The sequence below is a fragment of the Melanerpes formicivorus genome, unplaced genomic scaffold (genome assembly GCF_026170545.1).
Source record: "Melanerpes formicivorus ecotype bairdi unplaced genomic scaffold, bMelFor1.0.p_v2 SCAF_1, whole genome shotgun sequence".
NCBI lineage: Eukaryota > Metazoa > Chordata > Aves > Piciformes > Picidae > Melanerpes > Melanerpes formicivorus.
In genome coordinates, this window is record NW_027142353.1 from 23,880,814 (window position 1) to 23,899,036 (window position 18,223).

General features: G+C 43.2%; 1 protein-coding gene across 7 annotated transcripts in view; it reads left to right on the forward strand.

The window, feature by feature from the left end:
- The first annotated feature begins 298 nt into the window (after positions 1-298).
- MCF2L (MCF.2 cell line derived transforming sequence like) overlaps positions 299-18,223 on the forward strand; it is a 202,446-nt gene continuing 184,521 nt past the window's right edge. Inside the window, exons 1-2 of one of the 7 annotated variants that reach the window (XM_068136898.1) lie at positions 299-369; positions 10,528-10,726. In XM_068136898.1, the coding sequence (XP_067992999.1) occupies positions 10,549-10,726 (178 nt within the window). In that variant the 5' untranslated portion in view covers positions 299-369; positions 10,528-10,548. The remainder of the gene's footprint in view (positions 370-10,527; positions 10,727-18,223) is intronic. The other 6 variants (XR_010987205.1, XM_068136928.1, XM_068136833.1 and 3 more) reach the window with 6 other exon arrangements.

Below are 18,223 nucleotides of genomic sequence, written 5' to 3' on the forward strand. Positions count from 1 at the left end.
TGGAGAGAGAAGCGGGGCCCTGACAAAAGGCAGCCCCTCTCTCCACACCCCCCGGCTGCGGGCGGGGCCCCGCGGCGCCACCCCCGCGCTGCCTGCCATCCTGCTGGCGCCCGGCGGAGGTGTTGCCCCACTAGCCCGGGTGAGGTGCTGAGCGGCAGTGGCCACCTGGTTCTCCGGGCAGGGCTCCGAGGAGAGTGCAGGCGGGCGCCTCGTGGCCCGCGGGCAGCACCGCCCCGCCCGCCCGGTCTCTGCTCGCCCCGGGGAGAGCGCCTCCATCTTGCCAAGGGGAGCGCTTCCCCGCGGGCAGAGGGTGAGGAGCCCCTGGGCAGGAGGACAGCCAGCCAACCGGGCCGGGTTCGCGCCAGCCGGGTAAGGGGCATGGGTGTGCGGGCGCGCCCCGTGCCGCCGGCAGCCAGGGGCTCGCCTGACCGGCAGCCCGTAGTGGGGCTTCACCGCTGGGCATCCCGATTCGTCGGTGGGGTTCTTGTGTGTGAGAGGGTTCTCTTTCTTAATTTCTTTCTTCCGTTTTCCCCCCTCCTCAGTTTGGGTGGCGATAGGTCCGGGCTAGGGGAGGGAGGGAAACAAAGGCAACCTGCTTGGAAACGAATAGATGAATAAACCGCTGTAGTGGGCGCCACGGGATGCCCTCTCCTGACTGGTGGGGGGCGGCTGGGGCTGCCCCGCCGCAGCCTGCTCTGCGAGGTAGTGATGCGAGCGGGGATTGTGCTGTTGGGTTTCTGGTAGGTTAATTAAGCATCCCGGAGTTACAGAAACAAAGCGGTCCTCTCGTGTGAAGATGCTTGCTGTAGATACGGGGTCTTGTTGGCTGGTGTTGCCTGCAATGGTTAATCACACGGACTGTAAAATAGGATGTTTCTCCCGCTGGCGGTGTTTATTTACTTTTTGTATTTCACTAGGGCTGGACTCTCAAATTCGCCAGCTGCGTTGTCTGTATAGCTGTGTGGGTTGGTTTTGTTTGGTTGTTGTTTTGTTGGTTTTTTTCCGCCTTCTCGTTCTTTTTGTATCTGCAAAAGAAAGGAGACATAAGTGTATGTAATCTACTGGCCAGAAGGGTTTGTTTAAAGATATTTTTAGCCAAAAACCTTGAAAAAAGAACATAAAACTTTATCTTGATAGACTTGGCAATAGATTTGCTGTTGCGAACCCTCAATTTCATTTTTAAAGCCAGTCTTAGTTCAGAGAACTAAGAATGTGAATAATAAAGGCTAGGAAAGCAAATAAACAAAACATAAATGTATTTTCTAAAAGATCTTCTGTAGCTTGCTTCTTTATTAAAATCTTCAAATGCTTCTCAGAGTTTATTGGTACATATGCAGCTTTTATAGTTTGGGGAGCATAACAATCAAAATAAGCTCAATAGAGTAGTCTGTGTTTATTACATGGACTTACCCAGTACGAGTTTGGTTACCTTATTGAAAAATAAAGAGTACCATTCTGAACAAAACTACACGTCATTTAAGAAGGAGAGGAGAGGGAAAAAAATCAGGGAATATGCTAGGGCACATGCCTAATAAAGGCACAGTTGTAGGGTAGAGAATTGAGCAATGTTGATGTCGTATGGCATTTCATGTTTTGGGCCCGGCTAGTGCCACACAGCCCTCTTGTCTGTCTTTATACCTCCTGTAGGGATCTCTGGGCTACATCCTCGTGGTTTTTTAGCTGTTGAACTTTTAAATTCTTGTGTTTCAGATGGCTTCCAGAGGCAATATGCTTCACTGATTCAGGACTGGACTGTACAACAATTACTATGGAAGCTGCATAGAAAGGGTTTTTGTACATGACAAGGATGTCTGTAAAATGAATATTGAAGACAACCACCTGTGTGCACTGTTGAGGCTTTGCAGGAGCTTCAGAATAGATACCAGGTTTAATCATCCTAAAATGTACATCTACTTCAAATATTAATACAGTGCTCCTTTCAAGATGCAGGTTGTAGTTAAGTGCTATGTCTAACAAAATTACCCTGCTGGGTAAATCTATAACAACTTCATTAGAAAGTATTCAGCATGGTTAACATTCAGCATACTTAACAAAATTGAATCCCAAATGGGGCATAGGATCATCATAGGATGTTAGGGGTTGGAAGAGACCTTCGAAGATCATCAAATCCAACCCTCCTGCCAGAACAGGACCATAGAATCTATCACAGGTCACACAGGAACAGAATCCAGATAGGTCGGAAGAGAATTTACCTCTTCTTTCTTAAAGGTTCTCTCTTCTCTTGCACTTCTGTTCAACAAATTCTGCAGGCACAGGGCACTGACAGTGCCCTCTGTCTCTGTAGGCAGACAGTAGGGAAAGGGGTTTTGAGCCTTAGGAAACCTCAGCCATGGCTTTCTCACCCCGTGAGTGTTATGACAAAGGGCTAAACACTGAAGCTACAAGTCTTGAGGGTTTTTGTGGGTTATTGCAAAATGCTTTTGATCTGCAGCAAACTGGGGCTGGGAGGGAGGAGGAAGACAAGGAACTCGAAGAGTAGATGTTCTGTGAGCCCTTTGAAACTGGACACCTATTGTATGTTTGTCAGTAAGCTGGTGAGATGAAGTGACCCAGGTGATCTCTTGGAGACCTGTGTCCTCTAAGCAGAGTAAAGCATGTTCTCCTGTTAGATGGTCACTGAACAGAATCGCTTTCCTGGGAGCTTTCTCCAGAGAAAGGTCTTTGACATTCCAAGTTCTGACTTCAAGAGAAACTGCTAATACTACAGAATCACAGAATGAACCAGATTGGATAATAAGGAAATTAATAAAGAAAGCAGAACATGTCACGTATTCGCTGACCCTCAGAAAGTAGCATGTGTTTTGCTGCTTGCAACTGAGCTAGTCTAGGATTTGAATGCTTGGCCATGGATACCTCTGAGTTAAGCAAATGCTATTTGCATCGTGTCTTCATGCTGGTGGCATTGTCTTTTGTTTGCCATGCTTTGTATGTGCAGCAACAGCACATTGGTGACATAAGAGTAGGGATTTATCATGAGAACAACTTGTATATGAGATTTATCAGCCCCTTAAAGGGTCAAGCACATAACCACCTCATTCTCCACAGAATGTGGTGTAGGGCTATCATTTTCTGTTGTGTTTCAGGCTTAATTTAAAAATTAAATCAAGCTTGTAATTCTCTGGGGTCTTCAGAAAATTGTCTGAAACGTGATCCCAGCGGAAACAGACACAGACTGTGAACAGTTTTAACGAAATGTAAGCTGTTGTCCCTGCTATTTTAGAGGACACCACATTCAAGCAAGTATAATGATTTGTTTTCTCATGGACAAGCAGAAATGAGTGGGAAAGAAAACTGGTGTGTGGGTGCAGTATGAGGGGGTAGGAGGAGATACTTATTTCCAAAAGCTCAGTTTTCATGAATGTAGGCAGTTTGGTGGGAGTTTTAAAGACTAAGGAAATGATGCCTTTACTAATAATGATCACTTAGCAACTAGAATTCTGTTATATGGTGCTTTTCTCACATTTACATAACATTCCTCAAGCTCTGATTTTCTTTGGTTGGCACTTCATTAGACATGAAGTTTGTATGAAACGGACAACAAGCTACTTTACAAATCCAGTACCATCTCAAAGCTGAGGATCTCTGGTTTTTTCCTGTGGTGGATCCAAAGCAGAACTAATATGTGTGTAGTAAGACTGAGATTTCAGAGGGACTTCAGATGCAACACAGGTTAGGATGATTGCAGCTGGTGGTGGGAGAACGAGGAACTTCTAGCTTTGTCCATGCCTCGTTTCATACCTGCAAGAAAGTGTCCCCTTTCCCTTGTACTCTGCTCTGGCAGCCTGTGGGCAGATTGGTCTGCGCTGGGCCTATAGCTTTGAAAAAGGAGAGAGAATTTGACTGTGTACTTGAAACTATTCCTGTGCTTGCATGCAGAGTGGCATATACAGTCAGTAGCAAGGTTGCTTGAGGCTTGGGAGCACTTAGCTATCCTCTGTGATGTGTGCATGTTTACCTTTTAATTCTTTTTGTTAGATGTCTTAAAATATGATGCATGGTTCTAAGTTAGATAACTAAACTTCTCTTGTATGGTGGAAGGAAGAAGGAAGACAGCTGAGGAACTTCACTGAAACTCTCAAGTGTTCCACAAAGTAGTGGCTACCTATAAGATGAGAAGTTGAATAAATAAGGAAATATTTGCTCTATGAAATGTGTTTGACTTAGATTTTTTTTTTTCCTTCTTTTGAAGAGACCTCAGTTTAGCTCTTGCCTAATACTCCTGCAATTTCATTGAAATTAGTATTTCCTACATAGATTTGTTGGTGATTTCTAATGCTTCATAAAGGGCTTTTAAATAAAAAATAAGAAATTTATCTCAAAAGACTACTTAGTACTCAAGTTAAACGTTGATCAAAGTAAAGTTCCAGATGATCTTGTCTTTAAATTGATTTTGATTGTAAACATGTAAAGGTATTCTACATGCCCTAGAGAGAGACATGAGGCTGTCTGGGGCTTTGTTGCTGCTGTTTTTTCCCCCTCTATCCTTCTGACCAAAATGTGAAAGGACCTGGGAAGAAGGGGCAAGGTCAGAAAGACAATATCTCTCTAGGCAGAACTGGAGTAGTTTAATAGGCTTTACTAGAATCCTAAAATGCTTTATTGTTTTCATTACATGACTCATTCTTTGTGGCACTCTGTTGGTAATGCATACAAAAGCAGGACTTTACATCATACAAACTCAAGTTCATTCACAATTGCCTTGGGCTCTCTCATGGCAGTGTGAAGGGCCAACGAGCCTCAGGAGAAGCACATCTCTTTTACTCCAGTGACTGTGGAAGGCACATGAATCGAGTAGGTCCTTAATATAGCCCTCTCAGTTTAACGTCTTAAATTAGGTGGAAGGAACCTGGGCTACAATGTATGTATGTCTTATGTATTTTGCACTTTCTCCCCACTGCACAATACACTGAGAATGACCAGTATGGCAATGGACAAAATTGTAAATAGTGCTGGAGCATTTATATATTTGTATTTTGTGCATGCAGATACATGCACTTGAAATAAGATTCTCATCAGAACCATATTGATGAGTTTAAATACTATTCAGTATATTTTAACCCATCCTAAAATAAAGGAACATGAATTAGTACTGTACAGACATTGGGGTGTGATGTACACAGATGAGCTCTTACTTCTTCATCTGGATTCCACTCTGTTTATTGATATGGGTATATTTGGCTTGCTGAATTATGAGGTTTAAACCTGCCATGTTCAGGCAGGCTGGGTAATATTAAACTTCTCTAAGAATATTGGAAGAAGTGTTGTTAAGTAAAATCTTAGTATGTGCTAAATGACCAGTTTTTCCCACATGAACACATGGGGGTTTCACCAGCAACTTAAATGGAATGATGATGAAAGCATAGTAAAACACTGCTGTGATTAAATGCCAAGTGAGGTAATTCACAGAACAACATGAAAATATTGGATAAATGGCCTTAGAAGTGAGATATATTTAAATGTTTGTGTTACACCTGACTAGAAACAATGGGCTACCTAAATAACCAGGGAAATACCTGAGGAAATTGTACCATGTGGCAGCAGCAGAGATCAAATAACAGTGTATTGAATCAGAGCAACGGGGACCCTAGGCCTCAGGTTTAACTGTTGTGGTGAAGTAGTTGTTAGAGTAGCAATCTAAGTTTCTGAGATAACTGGATGCTTTATGTAATCTGGTTACTTTTGAAGATAATTATTAACCAGTCCCTTTGTAGTGCAATACTTGAATTAAAAGGAGAATTTTGGATGGGAAACTGAAGTAAATTCAGTGAAGTGTATGTAGAGTAAAATAAGAGGAATCTTGCTTTCAAAACCTGCTCTTTTGCCTGAACTTCATAAGCAATGTTTCAGAAGGGGTTTGCACCTTAAATGGTATGGATTGCTATGTAAAAATATTACATATTACTTCTTGCATATTAATGCATTATTGGCCCCATATGTAGTTAGCATTTCAAAGATAAGATCTTACCTATTTAGCACACTGCCAGGCCTTGCAGACTAAGCATGCAGACACCTAATTGATATCAGAGCAGCTGACAAGTATTTGTAATAAATGGTGGGGATGATAACCCCTGCCCAGTGTTTGGCAATGACTGATGTCACAGGGGGAGAGCAGAGCTTTTGCGTGGGGTCTGTGAATTCACAGTTGGAGACTCACTCCCTCCTTCCCAACCTGCAGCACATGCCAAAGCTGTAACATACCTGTGCCTGCTGTCACACAGCAGTAAGGAACTGTTGCGTTCCTCAGAGGCACTCTGCCGTTAGAATCATACTTTGATAAAACTTCACTGAGCTGGCAAGCAGGTCTTTATCTGGGTTTGTATAAATTGTACCTTAACTGGTGTCAGCAGCAAGAGCAGGGCAGCTGCATGAGAGGGGCCAAGGCAAGAGATGAGGGTGGCCCCAGCACAGACTTGCCAGCCAGAGCACTGCTCAAGGGGGTTTGAACACCAGAACCAGGCTCTGGGCAATAGGCCTTACCAGTGAGCAATGAACTTGGCTCCTTCAGGGAGTCCAGAGCCAGAACTTAAACCATGGCTGTGATGTAGGCCTGCCTAAGGGACAGGGCTGTAGACAGGCATGCCAATGGCATGGCTTAATTAGGGACTGAGTGCCTTGGGCTGAACTTGTGCTCTTGGGCCCTGTCTAAGGCTGGTGAGAACCTGTGAAGTCTGCCAGTGGCTTTGGGCCCTGACAAATGGATTCAAGCACAGCCCATGCTTTTCCTTGGGTATTTCACCAACTTTGATGTGTGCAGTCTGGTTTAAAACAAACCAGAAAAAACCAAACCCACAAACAGTAATGGCTTGACCATGCACAACTGAGATTCATGAGCAGTTGTTTAGAACTGTAAACATCAAATGGCGGCTTCATTCTTGTTTTGATTTGTTTTGTTTGTTTGTTTCTTTTCCTGGTGTATCAGTGTAGGTTTTGTGCTGATTGAGGGCATTAGTTTATATTTGAATGTTTTGAAATAATAAACCAAATCACATGTTTGCAGTATCATTGCAGTGATCCAAGGGAGACCTACAGGAAGGCTGGGAGAGACTTAGAAAGGCTTGTAGTGACAGGACAATGGTTTCAAACTGGAGCGGGGCAGATTTAGGTTGGACATAAGGAAAAAAGTTCTTTACAATGAGAGTGGTAAAATACTGGAACAGGATGCCCCAGGATGTGGTTGAGGCCTCATCCCTAGAGACATTCAAGATCAGACTCCATGTGGCCCTGGGCAGTCTGGTCAAGCTGGAGGTGTCTGTGCACACTGCAGGACAAGATAACCTTTGAGGGTCCCTTCCAACGCAATGAAATCTGTGGATACATCTGTCAGGGATGCAGTGACTACTTGGAACATTTTTACATTTCCTCTTAAGATCAAAGAAGTCTGGGGGTTGGGTGGTGGTGGTGGTGGTGTGTGTGCTTCCTCTCCTCTTTTATCTTTTCCTTTTTATAGGCAGTTTTGGTCAAGTCAATTTTGTCAATGTCTCTGTGAGTTCTTCATGAAAAACACAGATATTGATTATGTCTCAACCCTCCCATTTTTTGTTCTCAAGTTCTTTGCCCTCTGAGTCCTTGAACTGTTGGCTTAAAAACACATTACTGCTTTTAAAATCAAAATAAAGATGAGGAGTTGGTCAGAAAGCTAATTAATTAAAGTAGGATTAAGCTCATAAATATGTGTCTCTAACTTCATATTTGGGTATAATTACTTATCTTTGGGAGTTTCCATTCTTTAAAGAAAGAAATAAAAAAATATACTCCTAGAGAAATTTGCTGACTACAGAAGTATAGATCCAGCTGCTGTTGCAGTTCACCTTGCACAGGAGCTGGGGAATAACTCATGGAGTTTTCTGGGATTTCTGTCTCCTTCAGAGGAGACTTCCCCATCTCTGCTCCAATTCTTGGGGTGAAAAAAAGAGAAGTTCTGTACAGGAAAACTTTAAGCTTTGCTAAGTGGCTTTAAGAATGAAAATCTATTTTTTACTATTTGAAATGTAAGGGTAATTGAAAGAACCCTGTCCTGTTCCCACAGAACTAAAATAAACCCCAAAACACCCACCAGCCCAAACACCCCCTCCCCCCCAAACTCCCACAAAACCCCACGTTTAAGCACTACAGAATGCTTCTTTGCTTTAAAGCCCTGTGCATGTGCTTCTTAGAATGACAGAATGATATGGGTTGGAAGGGACCTCCAAAAGTCATATAGTCCCACCCCAGCAGCAGGGGCATCCTCAGGTTGTCCAGAGCCCTCCCAAACCTCACCTTCAATATCTCCAGGGATGGGGCCCCAACCACCTCCTTGGGCAACCTGTTACAGTGTTCCACTACCCTCATGCTAAAGAACTTGTTGCCAACATCCAATCTAAATCTGCTCTTCTCTGGTTTGAAGTCATTGCTCCTCATCACCACAGGCCTTTGTAAACAGTCTCTCTCCATCCTTCTTGTAGCTCCCTTTCACATACTGGAAGGTCATTATTAAGACTTCCCTGAGTCTTCTCTTCCCCAGGCTGAACAACCCTAGCTCCCTCAGCCTGTCTTTGTAGCAGAGGTACTCCAACCCCCTGATCATGTTTGTGGCCCTCCTCTGGACCCACTCCATTAGGTACCTGCGTGAGCACACTTGTGCTACCTGCATGAGCACACTTGTGCATGTCGTTGCGTGCGGCCTGTCAGACAGTTGCAGAGGAAGATGCAGCTTTAAAGCACCTGTATTACAAGCATTATTTAGTACAGCTGTAACTGTTTCCTGCTGCCTGTGTGACAAGAAGGGTGAGTGCACTGAATCCTTGGGGTTCAGCAGTTATAGACGGAGTTGAGCGATTTGCTTTAAACTGTGTTACCCATTCTCTGATAAATGTTGCAAGGGAAGACAGAACTGAGGAAAGTAGCAGAATACTGGCTAAAATAAAAGAAAAACTGCTGTCTTTAAAGTGGGAAGAATATGCATCTTGCAGTCATATTTGAAGAATGTTGAAGTAATGTAGGAAGTGATGGAGAGAGTGGTCTCACATAACATCCTTGTGAGCAAGCTCAGGAAGTGTGGGATAGAAAAACAGACAGTGAGATGGATTAGGAACTGGTTACAAAAGAAAGTCCAGAGAGTGGTGATCAATGGTGCCAAACCCAGCTGGAGAGCTGTAACTAGTGGAGTCCCTCAGGGATCAGTGCTGGGTCCAGACCTGTTTAACATCTTCATCAACTACACTGATGAGGGGACAGAGAATCTGCTTATTAAGTTTGCTGATGATACCAAACTGGGAGGCTTGGCTGATAAGCCTGAAGGCTGTGAAGCCATTCAGCGAGACCTGGACAGACTGAGAGCTGGGCAGAGAGGAACCTAATGAGGTTCAACAAGGGTAAGTGAGAGTCCTGTGTCTGGGAAGGAATAGTAAACTGCACCAGTACAGGTTAGGAGGTGATCTGCTGGAGAGCAGTCCTGTGGAGAAGGATCTGGGAGTCCTGGTGGATAACAAGTTATCCATGGGTCAGCAATGTGCCCTTGTGGCCAAGAGGGCCAATGGCATCCTGGGGTACATTAAGAGGAGTGTGTCCAGCAGGTCAGGGAAGTTCTCCTCCCTCTCTACTCTGCCCTACTGAGGCATCACCTGGAGTATTGCATCCAGTTTTGGGCTCCCCAGTTCAGGAGGGACAGGGATCCAACAGAGGGCTACAAGGATGATTAAGGGACTGGAGCATGTGGCCTGTGAGGAGAAGCTGAGAGACCTGGAGCTTTTTAGTCTGGAGAAGAGAAGACTGAGAGGGGATTTTAAAATGTTTATAAATATCTGAGAGCTGGATGTGAAGAGGAACAGGCTCTTCTCAGTTGTACACTGTGATATGACAAGGGTCAATGGATATAAACTACAGCACAGGAGGTTCCATCTCAACATGAGGAGGAACTTCTTTACTGTAAGGGTCACAGAGCACTGGAACAGGCTCCCCAGAGGGGTTGTGGAGTCTCCTTCTCTGGAGGTTTTCAAGGCCCAGCTAGATACATTCATGTGAGAGCTGTGCTAGATTCGATGGTCCTGATCTGGCAGGGGGGTTGGACTTGATGATCTTCAGAGGTCCCTTTTAACCCCTGACATCCTGTGTGAAATATAGAGAATCTCTATGCTTTTACTCAAGCTCAGCAGCAGCTATAAACAGAGATACACTAAAAACACTTTGACTTAGATGCTTGTGGAGCAAATGGAGATTGTGCATCTCTTCCTTATCCAATAAGCATTCACTTTACCTGAGAGATGCACATCTCCCCTTCTTGGGCTTGATATTTTACAAACAGAATTGGAAAAGCTTGTTTGGCTCTCTTATGCTTGAAAGTTTGGGCCAATTTTTTTGTTGCCCTCTGGAGGAGAGCAGGAGCCAAACCATCTCTAGATGTGTAATTTCCTGAAGAAATGAGACCTTGCTAGCACTTTGCAGAATTCCCAAATAACCTTTGCAGGTAGCTAATTTTCTTTTTTCTTACTTCTTGCAGCACATGATTTTCTGTTTGTTTTTAAATTTCAGTAATCAACTTGGAGCATTTTCATGTCTGACTACTGGTATTGGAGGTTGATACTGTGCAAAGAAACTGGAAGCTGCAACTGTTTTGCAACAACCAACCAGTGTAATGAAGAGACAGAAGAAGATAGAAACCATCGGGTTGTGGTGTCAGATATTATGCAGCTTGTGCGAGATGAACAGGAGGTGCCAGAAAGCACAGCAGGTGAGAAAAATACAGTGTATTTTGAAAATTGCCCAGCTGGCTGCTGAACTGTGTTAAGAATAGGACTGGTGACTTCAGGAATTTTAGCAATGGTTCTCATTACCAGCAATGACGGTAAGGTGGGGAGCCCAAATAAAGGAACAGCTGAGTCTTTTCTTAGAGGAGGGTGATGTCACCACAAATACAAATGTTTAGTAGCAGCCAGTAAAGAATAGGACCTTTACTCAGGAGGACTAATGCTTGTTTTAAGAAATTAAGATAGTTTAGTAAATTAATTGATTAGCAAGAAATAGTCATCCTAGAGAAACCTGACCTACCTCCTTGCAGTTTGAAAAGAATTCTCTAGAGAGACTGCCAGGAAGCAAGCACAAAATACCTCTGCACCTAGCCCCATTGCTTATGTTGCTGTGGGCCATAAGCAGAAAACTAGTGAGTGCTAGTTTATAGTTACAAGGACTTAAGAATACATTTCTTTTCCTGTACCATCTGATCTTACATTTACCCATGATGGAGGCTGTTGCGTTCATTTATGAACTGTGTGACCTCCGCCTTGGTGCTACTGCAGATGGACTACAATTGGATCATTTGATTAGTAGTTGGTCTTTTATTAACACATCTTCATTTCATTTTTGCTAAATAATTTTTTAAAAGGCTCCCAGGTAATTAGAAAAATATCTACACATAGCCACGCAAACCTTTCTGTGCTGGAAAGATGATCCAAAACCGGAAAAGTGAAATGAATTAAAATGAAGGTTTCCATTTAATACATACCATTACAAGGCAGGATATGACTCCTTTGTCATGAAAGCAAAAAAGCTCATTCTTTCAGCCTGGATGAGCTGATGATGTCAGTGCTACTACAGAATGATTCACATGCTGCTCTGGCTTAACAGGAAGTAGTTATTAGAGTAATTATTTTGTTTGTGTATTAGTGAGGCCTCAGTCAGAAACAAGATTAATTTTGTGGGCAACAAGGAAACATGCAAAAAACCATGAAGAAACTCAAGAGGAGGATATCGGGATTAGTCAAGAGTTACAAAATAAAACTTCTGTGGAAATAAGGAGGCTGTATCTGGATTACAAGAGAACCTACAAGGGCGAGCACACACATTTTGACTTTCTAGTAGAGACCTTTGTTAAGTTATGGAAAAAGGTGGGCATCTGCTTGTTTTAATTTTCTTGTTGTCCTTGTCTTAATAGAACAAGAAATGTGATTTCTGCACAAAAGATGTAGACCTAATTGTATGTAGACTCGTAAAGGAGCTTTGCCAGAGCTAAGCATGAGAAACTTATTTGCAGATAATTTTCTGGTGAAGTTATTAAACTTTAATTTTAACAAAAGCTCTTTCTTTGTCATAACTAGTACTGTTGCTAGTGTTGGGGATTGAATGAATTACTGTTTTAGCCATTTTATCGGGTTTTGATTTTTAACAAATGATTACTCTTAATTGATACAATCTGCATGTTAATGTTTTCTGACTTTATCAAGGGACTGCTACAAAGAATCTGCTCTGGAAAGAGCTACAGTGGTCTAACATGGTGAATATTTTAAATTGGTAATTTATATGTGTAGTGGTTTGAGCCTTAACTGGGAGTTAAAAGCCCAGATGGGGCAAAGGCTGAGAATCTCTTCCCCACTTCCCTCCCTCCTCTCTCCAGAGAGGGGGAAAAAAAAAGGGTAAGGAGCAAATCCACTAAACAACAATCTGGAGTCGGCTTGGAAGTAGAGAGGCGAAGAATTTTCTTTAAATTATATATATATAGAGAGAGCAATAACAGGAAAGGTTCACAAGGGCAAGGAACAAGAATGGATGGGAGTGGGACAGAAAAGACTAATACAAAACCAGTCTTTCTCTGAGGAGGCGCGGAGGCAGCCGGGAAAAGGATCAGGTCCGGCCACGTGGCTGAGGAGCAGGAGGGCAGCTGCAGTAGCTCTCATCCAGCAGAGGCAGGAGCCAAAAAGGAGATCCAACAGCTATGATGTCCTGCTTTTTATACCCTAGCTGGGCAGGGAGGGAGGAGTGGAACAGACTCAGCTTCCCAGGGGAAAACGGCCTGCAGGGAGGGTAAAGTACCCGCAAGCCCTCCGCCCTGCTTTGTTTTTTTGTTTTCAGAAAAGGGCGTTAACCCACCACAATATGTTTGATATGTATTGGGATGAGCAGCTGTTTTGCTAAGTTCTAATACTTGTTGAAAAACTTTATTTTGGGAAAAGAAGTGAGTAATTTTGTGATTGGTAAAGAAAGCCATAGCGCCTTGTCTGTGAAGCTAAGGTTTGGAGTCTTGCAGTGACAAAAGGCAAAAAGATAAATACTGCTGTGGAAAATTAAACTCAGACAATGCTGTAGTCTTTTCCCTCCCATATTTTCAGCTTCTGCAAGAAACCATGAGGGGTCTCAGCCTCCCATGCAGATTAGTAATGCTGTAGGATGGAGGGCATCTTGCTGCTCTTCTTAGTTAAACCATATGTTACCATTGCTGAAGTTTTTAATGTCTCTGTTCCCTCCCCAGAAACTCATCTGCTGTGCTATTGATGCCATATTACTAGCAATATTTTTTTACTGCAGTGTTTTTCTAGAAGTTATAATTAAGATCAGGTCTTCATTGTGTCTGTGAGTTTACACACAGAGAGATCATGTTGCATCTTGGAAGGCTTAAGAGCCTAGCTTGAAAGCAATAGATAAAGAAGTATAAAAAATTCAGCCTGAGGCAGAACACAGCTGAGATCATAGAATCATAGAATCAATAAGGTTGGAAGATACCTCAAAGATCATCAAGTCCAACCTGTGACCCAACAGCTGATGACTACTAAACCATGGCACCAAGTGCCACATCCAATCCCCTCTTGAACACCTCCAGGGATGGTGACTCCACCACCTCCCTGGGCAGCCCATTCCAATGGGTAACAACTCTCTCTGTGAAGAACTTTCTCTTCACCTTGAGCCTAAACTTCCCCTGGTACAGCTTGAGACTCTGTCTTCTTGTTCTGGTGCTGGTTGTCTGGGAGAAGAGACCAAACCCCTCCTGGCTACAACCACCCTTCAGGTAGTTGTAGACAGCAATGAGGTCTCCCCTGAGCCTCCTCTTCTCCGGGCTAAACAATCCCAGCTTCCTCAGTCTCTTTTCATAGGGCTTGTGCTCAAGGCCTCTCACCAGCCTCATTGCCCTTCTTTGGATATGTTCAAGTGTCTCAATGTCTTTCCTAAACTGAGGGGCCCAGGACACAGTACTCAAGGTGAGGCCTAACCAGTGCTGAGTACAGGGGCAGAATGAGTTCCCTGCTCCTGCTGGCCACACTATTCTTGATGCAGGCCAGGATGCCATTGGCCCTCTTGGCCACCTGGGCACACTGCTGGCTCATGTTCAGCCAGCTGTCAATCAGGTCCCTTTCTGTTTGACAGCTCTCCAGCCACTCTGACCCCAGCCTGTAGCTCTGCATGGGGTTGTTGTGGCCAAAGTGCAGCACCCAGCACTTGGATTTGTTGAATGTCATCATGTTGGACTCTGCCCATCTGTCCAGCTTGTTAAGGTCCCTCTGCAGAGCCCTTCTACCCTCTAACAGATCAACACCTGCTCCCAACTTGGTGTCATCTGCAAATTTACTGATGATGAACTCAATCCCCTCATCCAGATCATCAATAAAGATATCAAACAGGATGGGACCGCGAAATGATCCCTGGGGGACACCACTAGTGACTGGCTGCCAGTTGGATGTGGCACCATTCACCACTACTCTCTGGGCATGGCCCTCCAGCCAGTTCCTAACCCAGCACAGAGTGCTCCTGTCCAAGCCACGGGCTGACAGCTTGGCCATCAGATTGCTGTGGGGAACAGTGTCAAAGGCCTTGCTGAAGTCCAGGTAGACTACGTCCACAGCCTGCCCCACATCCACCAGGTGGCTCACCTGGTCATAGAAGGAGATCAGGTTGGTCAGGCAGGACCTGCCCTTCCTAAAGCCATATTGGCTGGGCCTGATCCCTTGGCCATCCTTCAGGTGTGCAGTGATTGCCTCCAAGATGATCTGCTCCATAATTTTCCCTGGCACTGAGGTCAGGCTGACAGGCCTGTAGTTTCCGAGCCTTCTTGCGGATGGGCCTGTTAAGTTCTACCTGCTTATGAGCTTGACCTTCAGGAGTGCTGTGCTTGGAGGCCCATTTACATAGCAATTTCTAGAATTATTTTTTTTTGTAGTGGGACTTTCAGGAGATGGTCCCCTCTAAAGAGGATTTTTATTTGTACTTTTATTTTTACTTCCCCCCACCCCGTGTTCAGTGGAGACCTGTTTGGAATGTATGTTTTCACACAGGGCTATTTTTCAGCCTTCTGCAATGATGCTAAACTAATAGGGAAGATGATGAAACTTTTTGTGGTATCAAGATTTGCTAGTGTGACATCTTGGGAGCTGTAATTGCTGATATTGTTACAAATAGCCATGAGGATTTTGGTCAAAGCCTTTACAGTACTAAGGAGACTGCCATGAATCTGCCAGGATACAGGTTTCTGCTGCCTGAAGTCAGAAGTCCCCTTTGTCCAAACTTAACCGAGAAGACATACTTCATAAGTAGAAAATGTTCTAAAAACCATTTTAAATTATCAAATGGATGTCTTTTTTTTTTTTTTTTTTTTAAACCATTTTATGTTGTTGTTCTCAGGATTTGTGTGTGAGAAATTTGAGACAGATGAAAAGACATTTGAATGACTGTGATGAGCCAGTTTTAACACTTGCAATGGTGCCGCAAAACAGACCACTTGACGTGGTCATCCGTTACATTCACACGCTCTTGGAGAGGAATGTGCTTGGTATCATAGCAAAATGTTAAATTGCATTGTTTTCCATACATAAACACTTTCTAGGCACTAATCAGTGGCATTACTGAAGCTGACAGCTTTGAATTATGTATCTGGTACCACATCACTGTCTGGAACAGTGTGGTCAGATAAGGTTCTCAAGATGAAGGGAAAACAACAACATGCTTTCCCTTAAATTCCTGTATACCCTGGTAACTCCATTTATACCCTGAACCCAGAGTATGTCTTCACCTACACTCAGGAGCCTGTTGCTTCCATTAGTTACCACTGTATAAATGTACAACTTCCGTAGAAATGTGTAAGTGAAACGTTGTAGGCGCTCTTCGTTGTAATAATTATACTGTTATCATAGTATCAGTCAGGGTTGGAAGGGACCACAAGGATCATGTAGTTCTAACCCCCCTGCCACGGGCAGGGACACCCCACACTAGATCAGGCTGGCCAGAGCCTCGTCCAGCCTGGTCTTAAACACCTCCAGGGATGGCGCCCCAACCACCTCCCTGGACAACCCATTCCAGGGGGTTGTTTCAAGTGACTTCAGATAAACAATAGTTAATTCTGTTTTGACCAAGTCCATTCTGTTCCTTGATGTCTACAAATACAACCTTTTAAAAATCTTGACTAAAAAATAGGAAACTTGATTTAATCTCTTAGATGATGCTTTTGTTGGTGTCTAAAAGAACACCAGTGCATTTTGGGGGAGTAGTCCTCGATTTACACAATATGTTCTGAAAGCTCCTTGATTCTTGTCGCTTGTATTGTCTGAGAAGCTTTATCGTACTCAAGATCTCTCTAGAATTTTAATTTTGCAAAGCTGTGCATACTACACCTTACCTCAAAACTTGCTGAAAAGCTTTTTTCAAGGGGTTGCTTACGAACGAGATCATTACTGCTGGCAGTTGTATATATAAGCATATGAATACCATCTGAAGTATTTTTTTATGAGGTTGGTTGCATACTCACAAAACCCCAACAAACCAAACATTCGAAATGTCAAGTGTAAAATTTGTGAGACAGCCAGAAATTTCTTCTGTGTTGGAATTCCATATTCAACATGACCACTTTTTTCATGGGGCTATCAACATCTGTTTTCTGATTAACACTGGTACACCTTCTGTGGAGTGAAAATGGCCTTATAGACTTCTTCCTCACCCTGTCTGTGCAGATGCTAAATGGCTGATGACCTTTTTTGCCTTTAAAAACAAGCCAATTTGGGCAAGAGTCCTTAAGCTAGACTATGCAAACCACTCACTGCTACATAGTCTGGCACAGAGCTGGGAGCTATTGCTCTCCCTGGTGGTATCTGTCATGATGCTGAAGGAGGGGGGACTTGGGATTTTTTTTAATTAATTTTTTTCTTTTTTTATGAACATATAACTGAGATCAGCATTACTGCTGGTGGAGGACACTATTTGTTTTGCTGTACACTTTGTCTGCTTAGTGTCAGTGAGTTGTCCCCAGTGGCCGGATTTTACTGTGGGAGCTTTTCAGTATGTCTGTGGTGAACTTTCTCTTTGGTACTAACAGTTTGATTGATGTGAAGTGCATGCTCAAGTTAAGAGATAGCAGATACTATGTGTGCACAGTTAGCATTTCACAGTGTTTGAGGCTGTTTGCTTACAGCAGAACTCAATTTTATAAATAAATGTCTTTACATACTTGTCCTTTATTGGCTGCAGTAGGACCTGTACTGATCTCAGTACATGTTTACAATCCAGTGGGGATTTTTTTTGGTTAGTTAAGAGATCCTTCTTATTAAAACTGCATTGCTAGTGAAGGAATTTGGCAAATTCTTATGAGTTTAACTTCTCAGAATAAGACATGTTTAAAGGTAGTTGGAATAATCTATCTCACAACATGGAAAGGAGAACCTTTGCAATGTAAACTTAATCTGTATTGTGTTGCTGCTTCAAGTAACAGAGCAGTGAAATCCCAGCCTGATTAAAATCAGTAGGAATCTTGTCAGGACTTTCATGTGAAATCTTTTAAGATAGGCAAGTTAACCAGCCTCTTAAATAAAATTAATATTTAATGCCTTACTCTAATTCCTTCTTTCCAAGGAATTATGGAAAATGTAGCATATATAAAAATAGCTTCTTGTTCAGCTTGTACCATTCAGTTCAAGAAGTTAGAGCAGAAAAGCTCTATTAGTGTAAAAAGGCATTGCCAGCTAAAAATTAGTTATGGAGAGGTATTTCAGTAATGTCAGCAATAAAATTCAGAGTGTGTGTGTATATATGGATATATATGCCGGTAGATGTCCGTAATTGATGAATTTTCAGATCAATTGCTCTTTCCTGGTTTTGAGGGTACTTCATACAGTAACAGAGAATGTAGCATGATAAAGAAAAGACATTTTCAGGAAAAACAGTGCTGCCTGAAATTATTCTTACCCTTTATTAATTGCTAGTCGTAGAATCACAGAAAACATCTGATCATCCAGTCCAACTCCCAACCCAGTTTAGGGTCAATCCTAAACCATGTCCCTAAATGTCAGGTCCACATGCTGTTTAAACACCTCCAGGGATGGCAACTCCACCACTGCCCTGGACAGACAATTTCAATGTTTGATAACCCTCTCTGTGACGAAATATTTCCTAGCATCCAGCCTGAACCTCCCCTGGTGCAGCTTGAAACCATTTCCTCTAGTCCTGTCGCTTGCTGTGTCACTAAGGTAAAGTCGAAGAA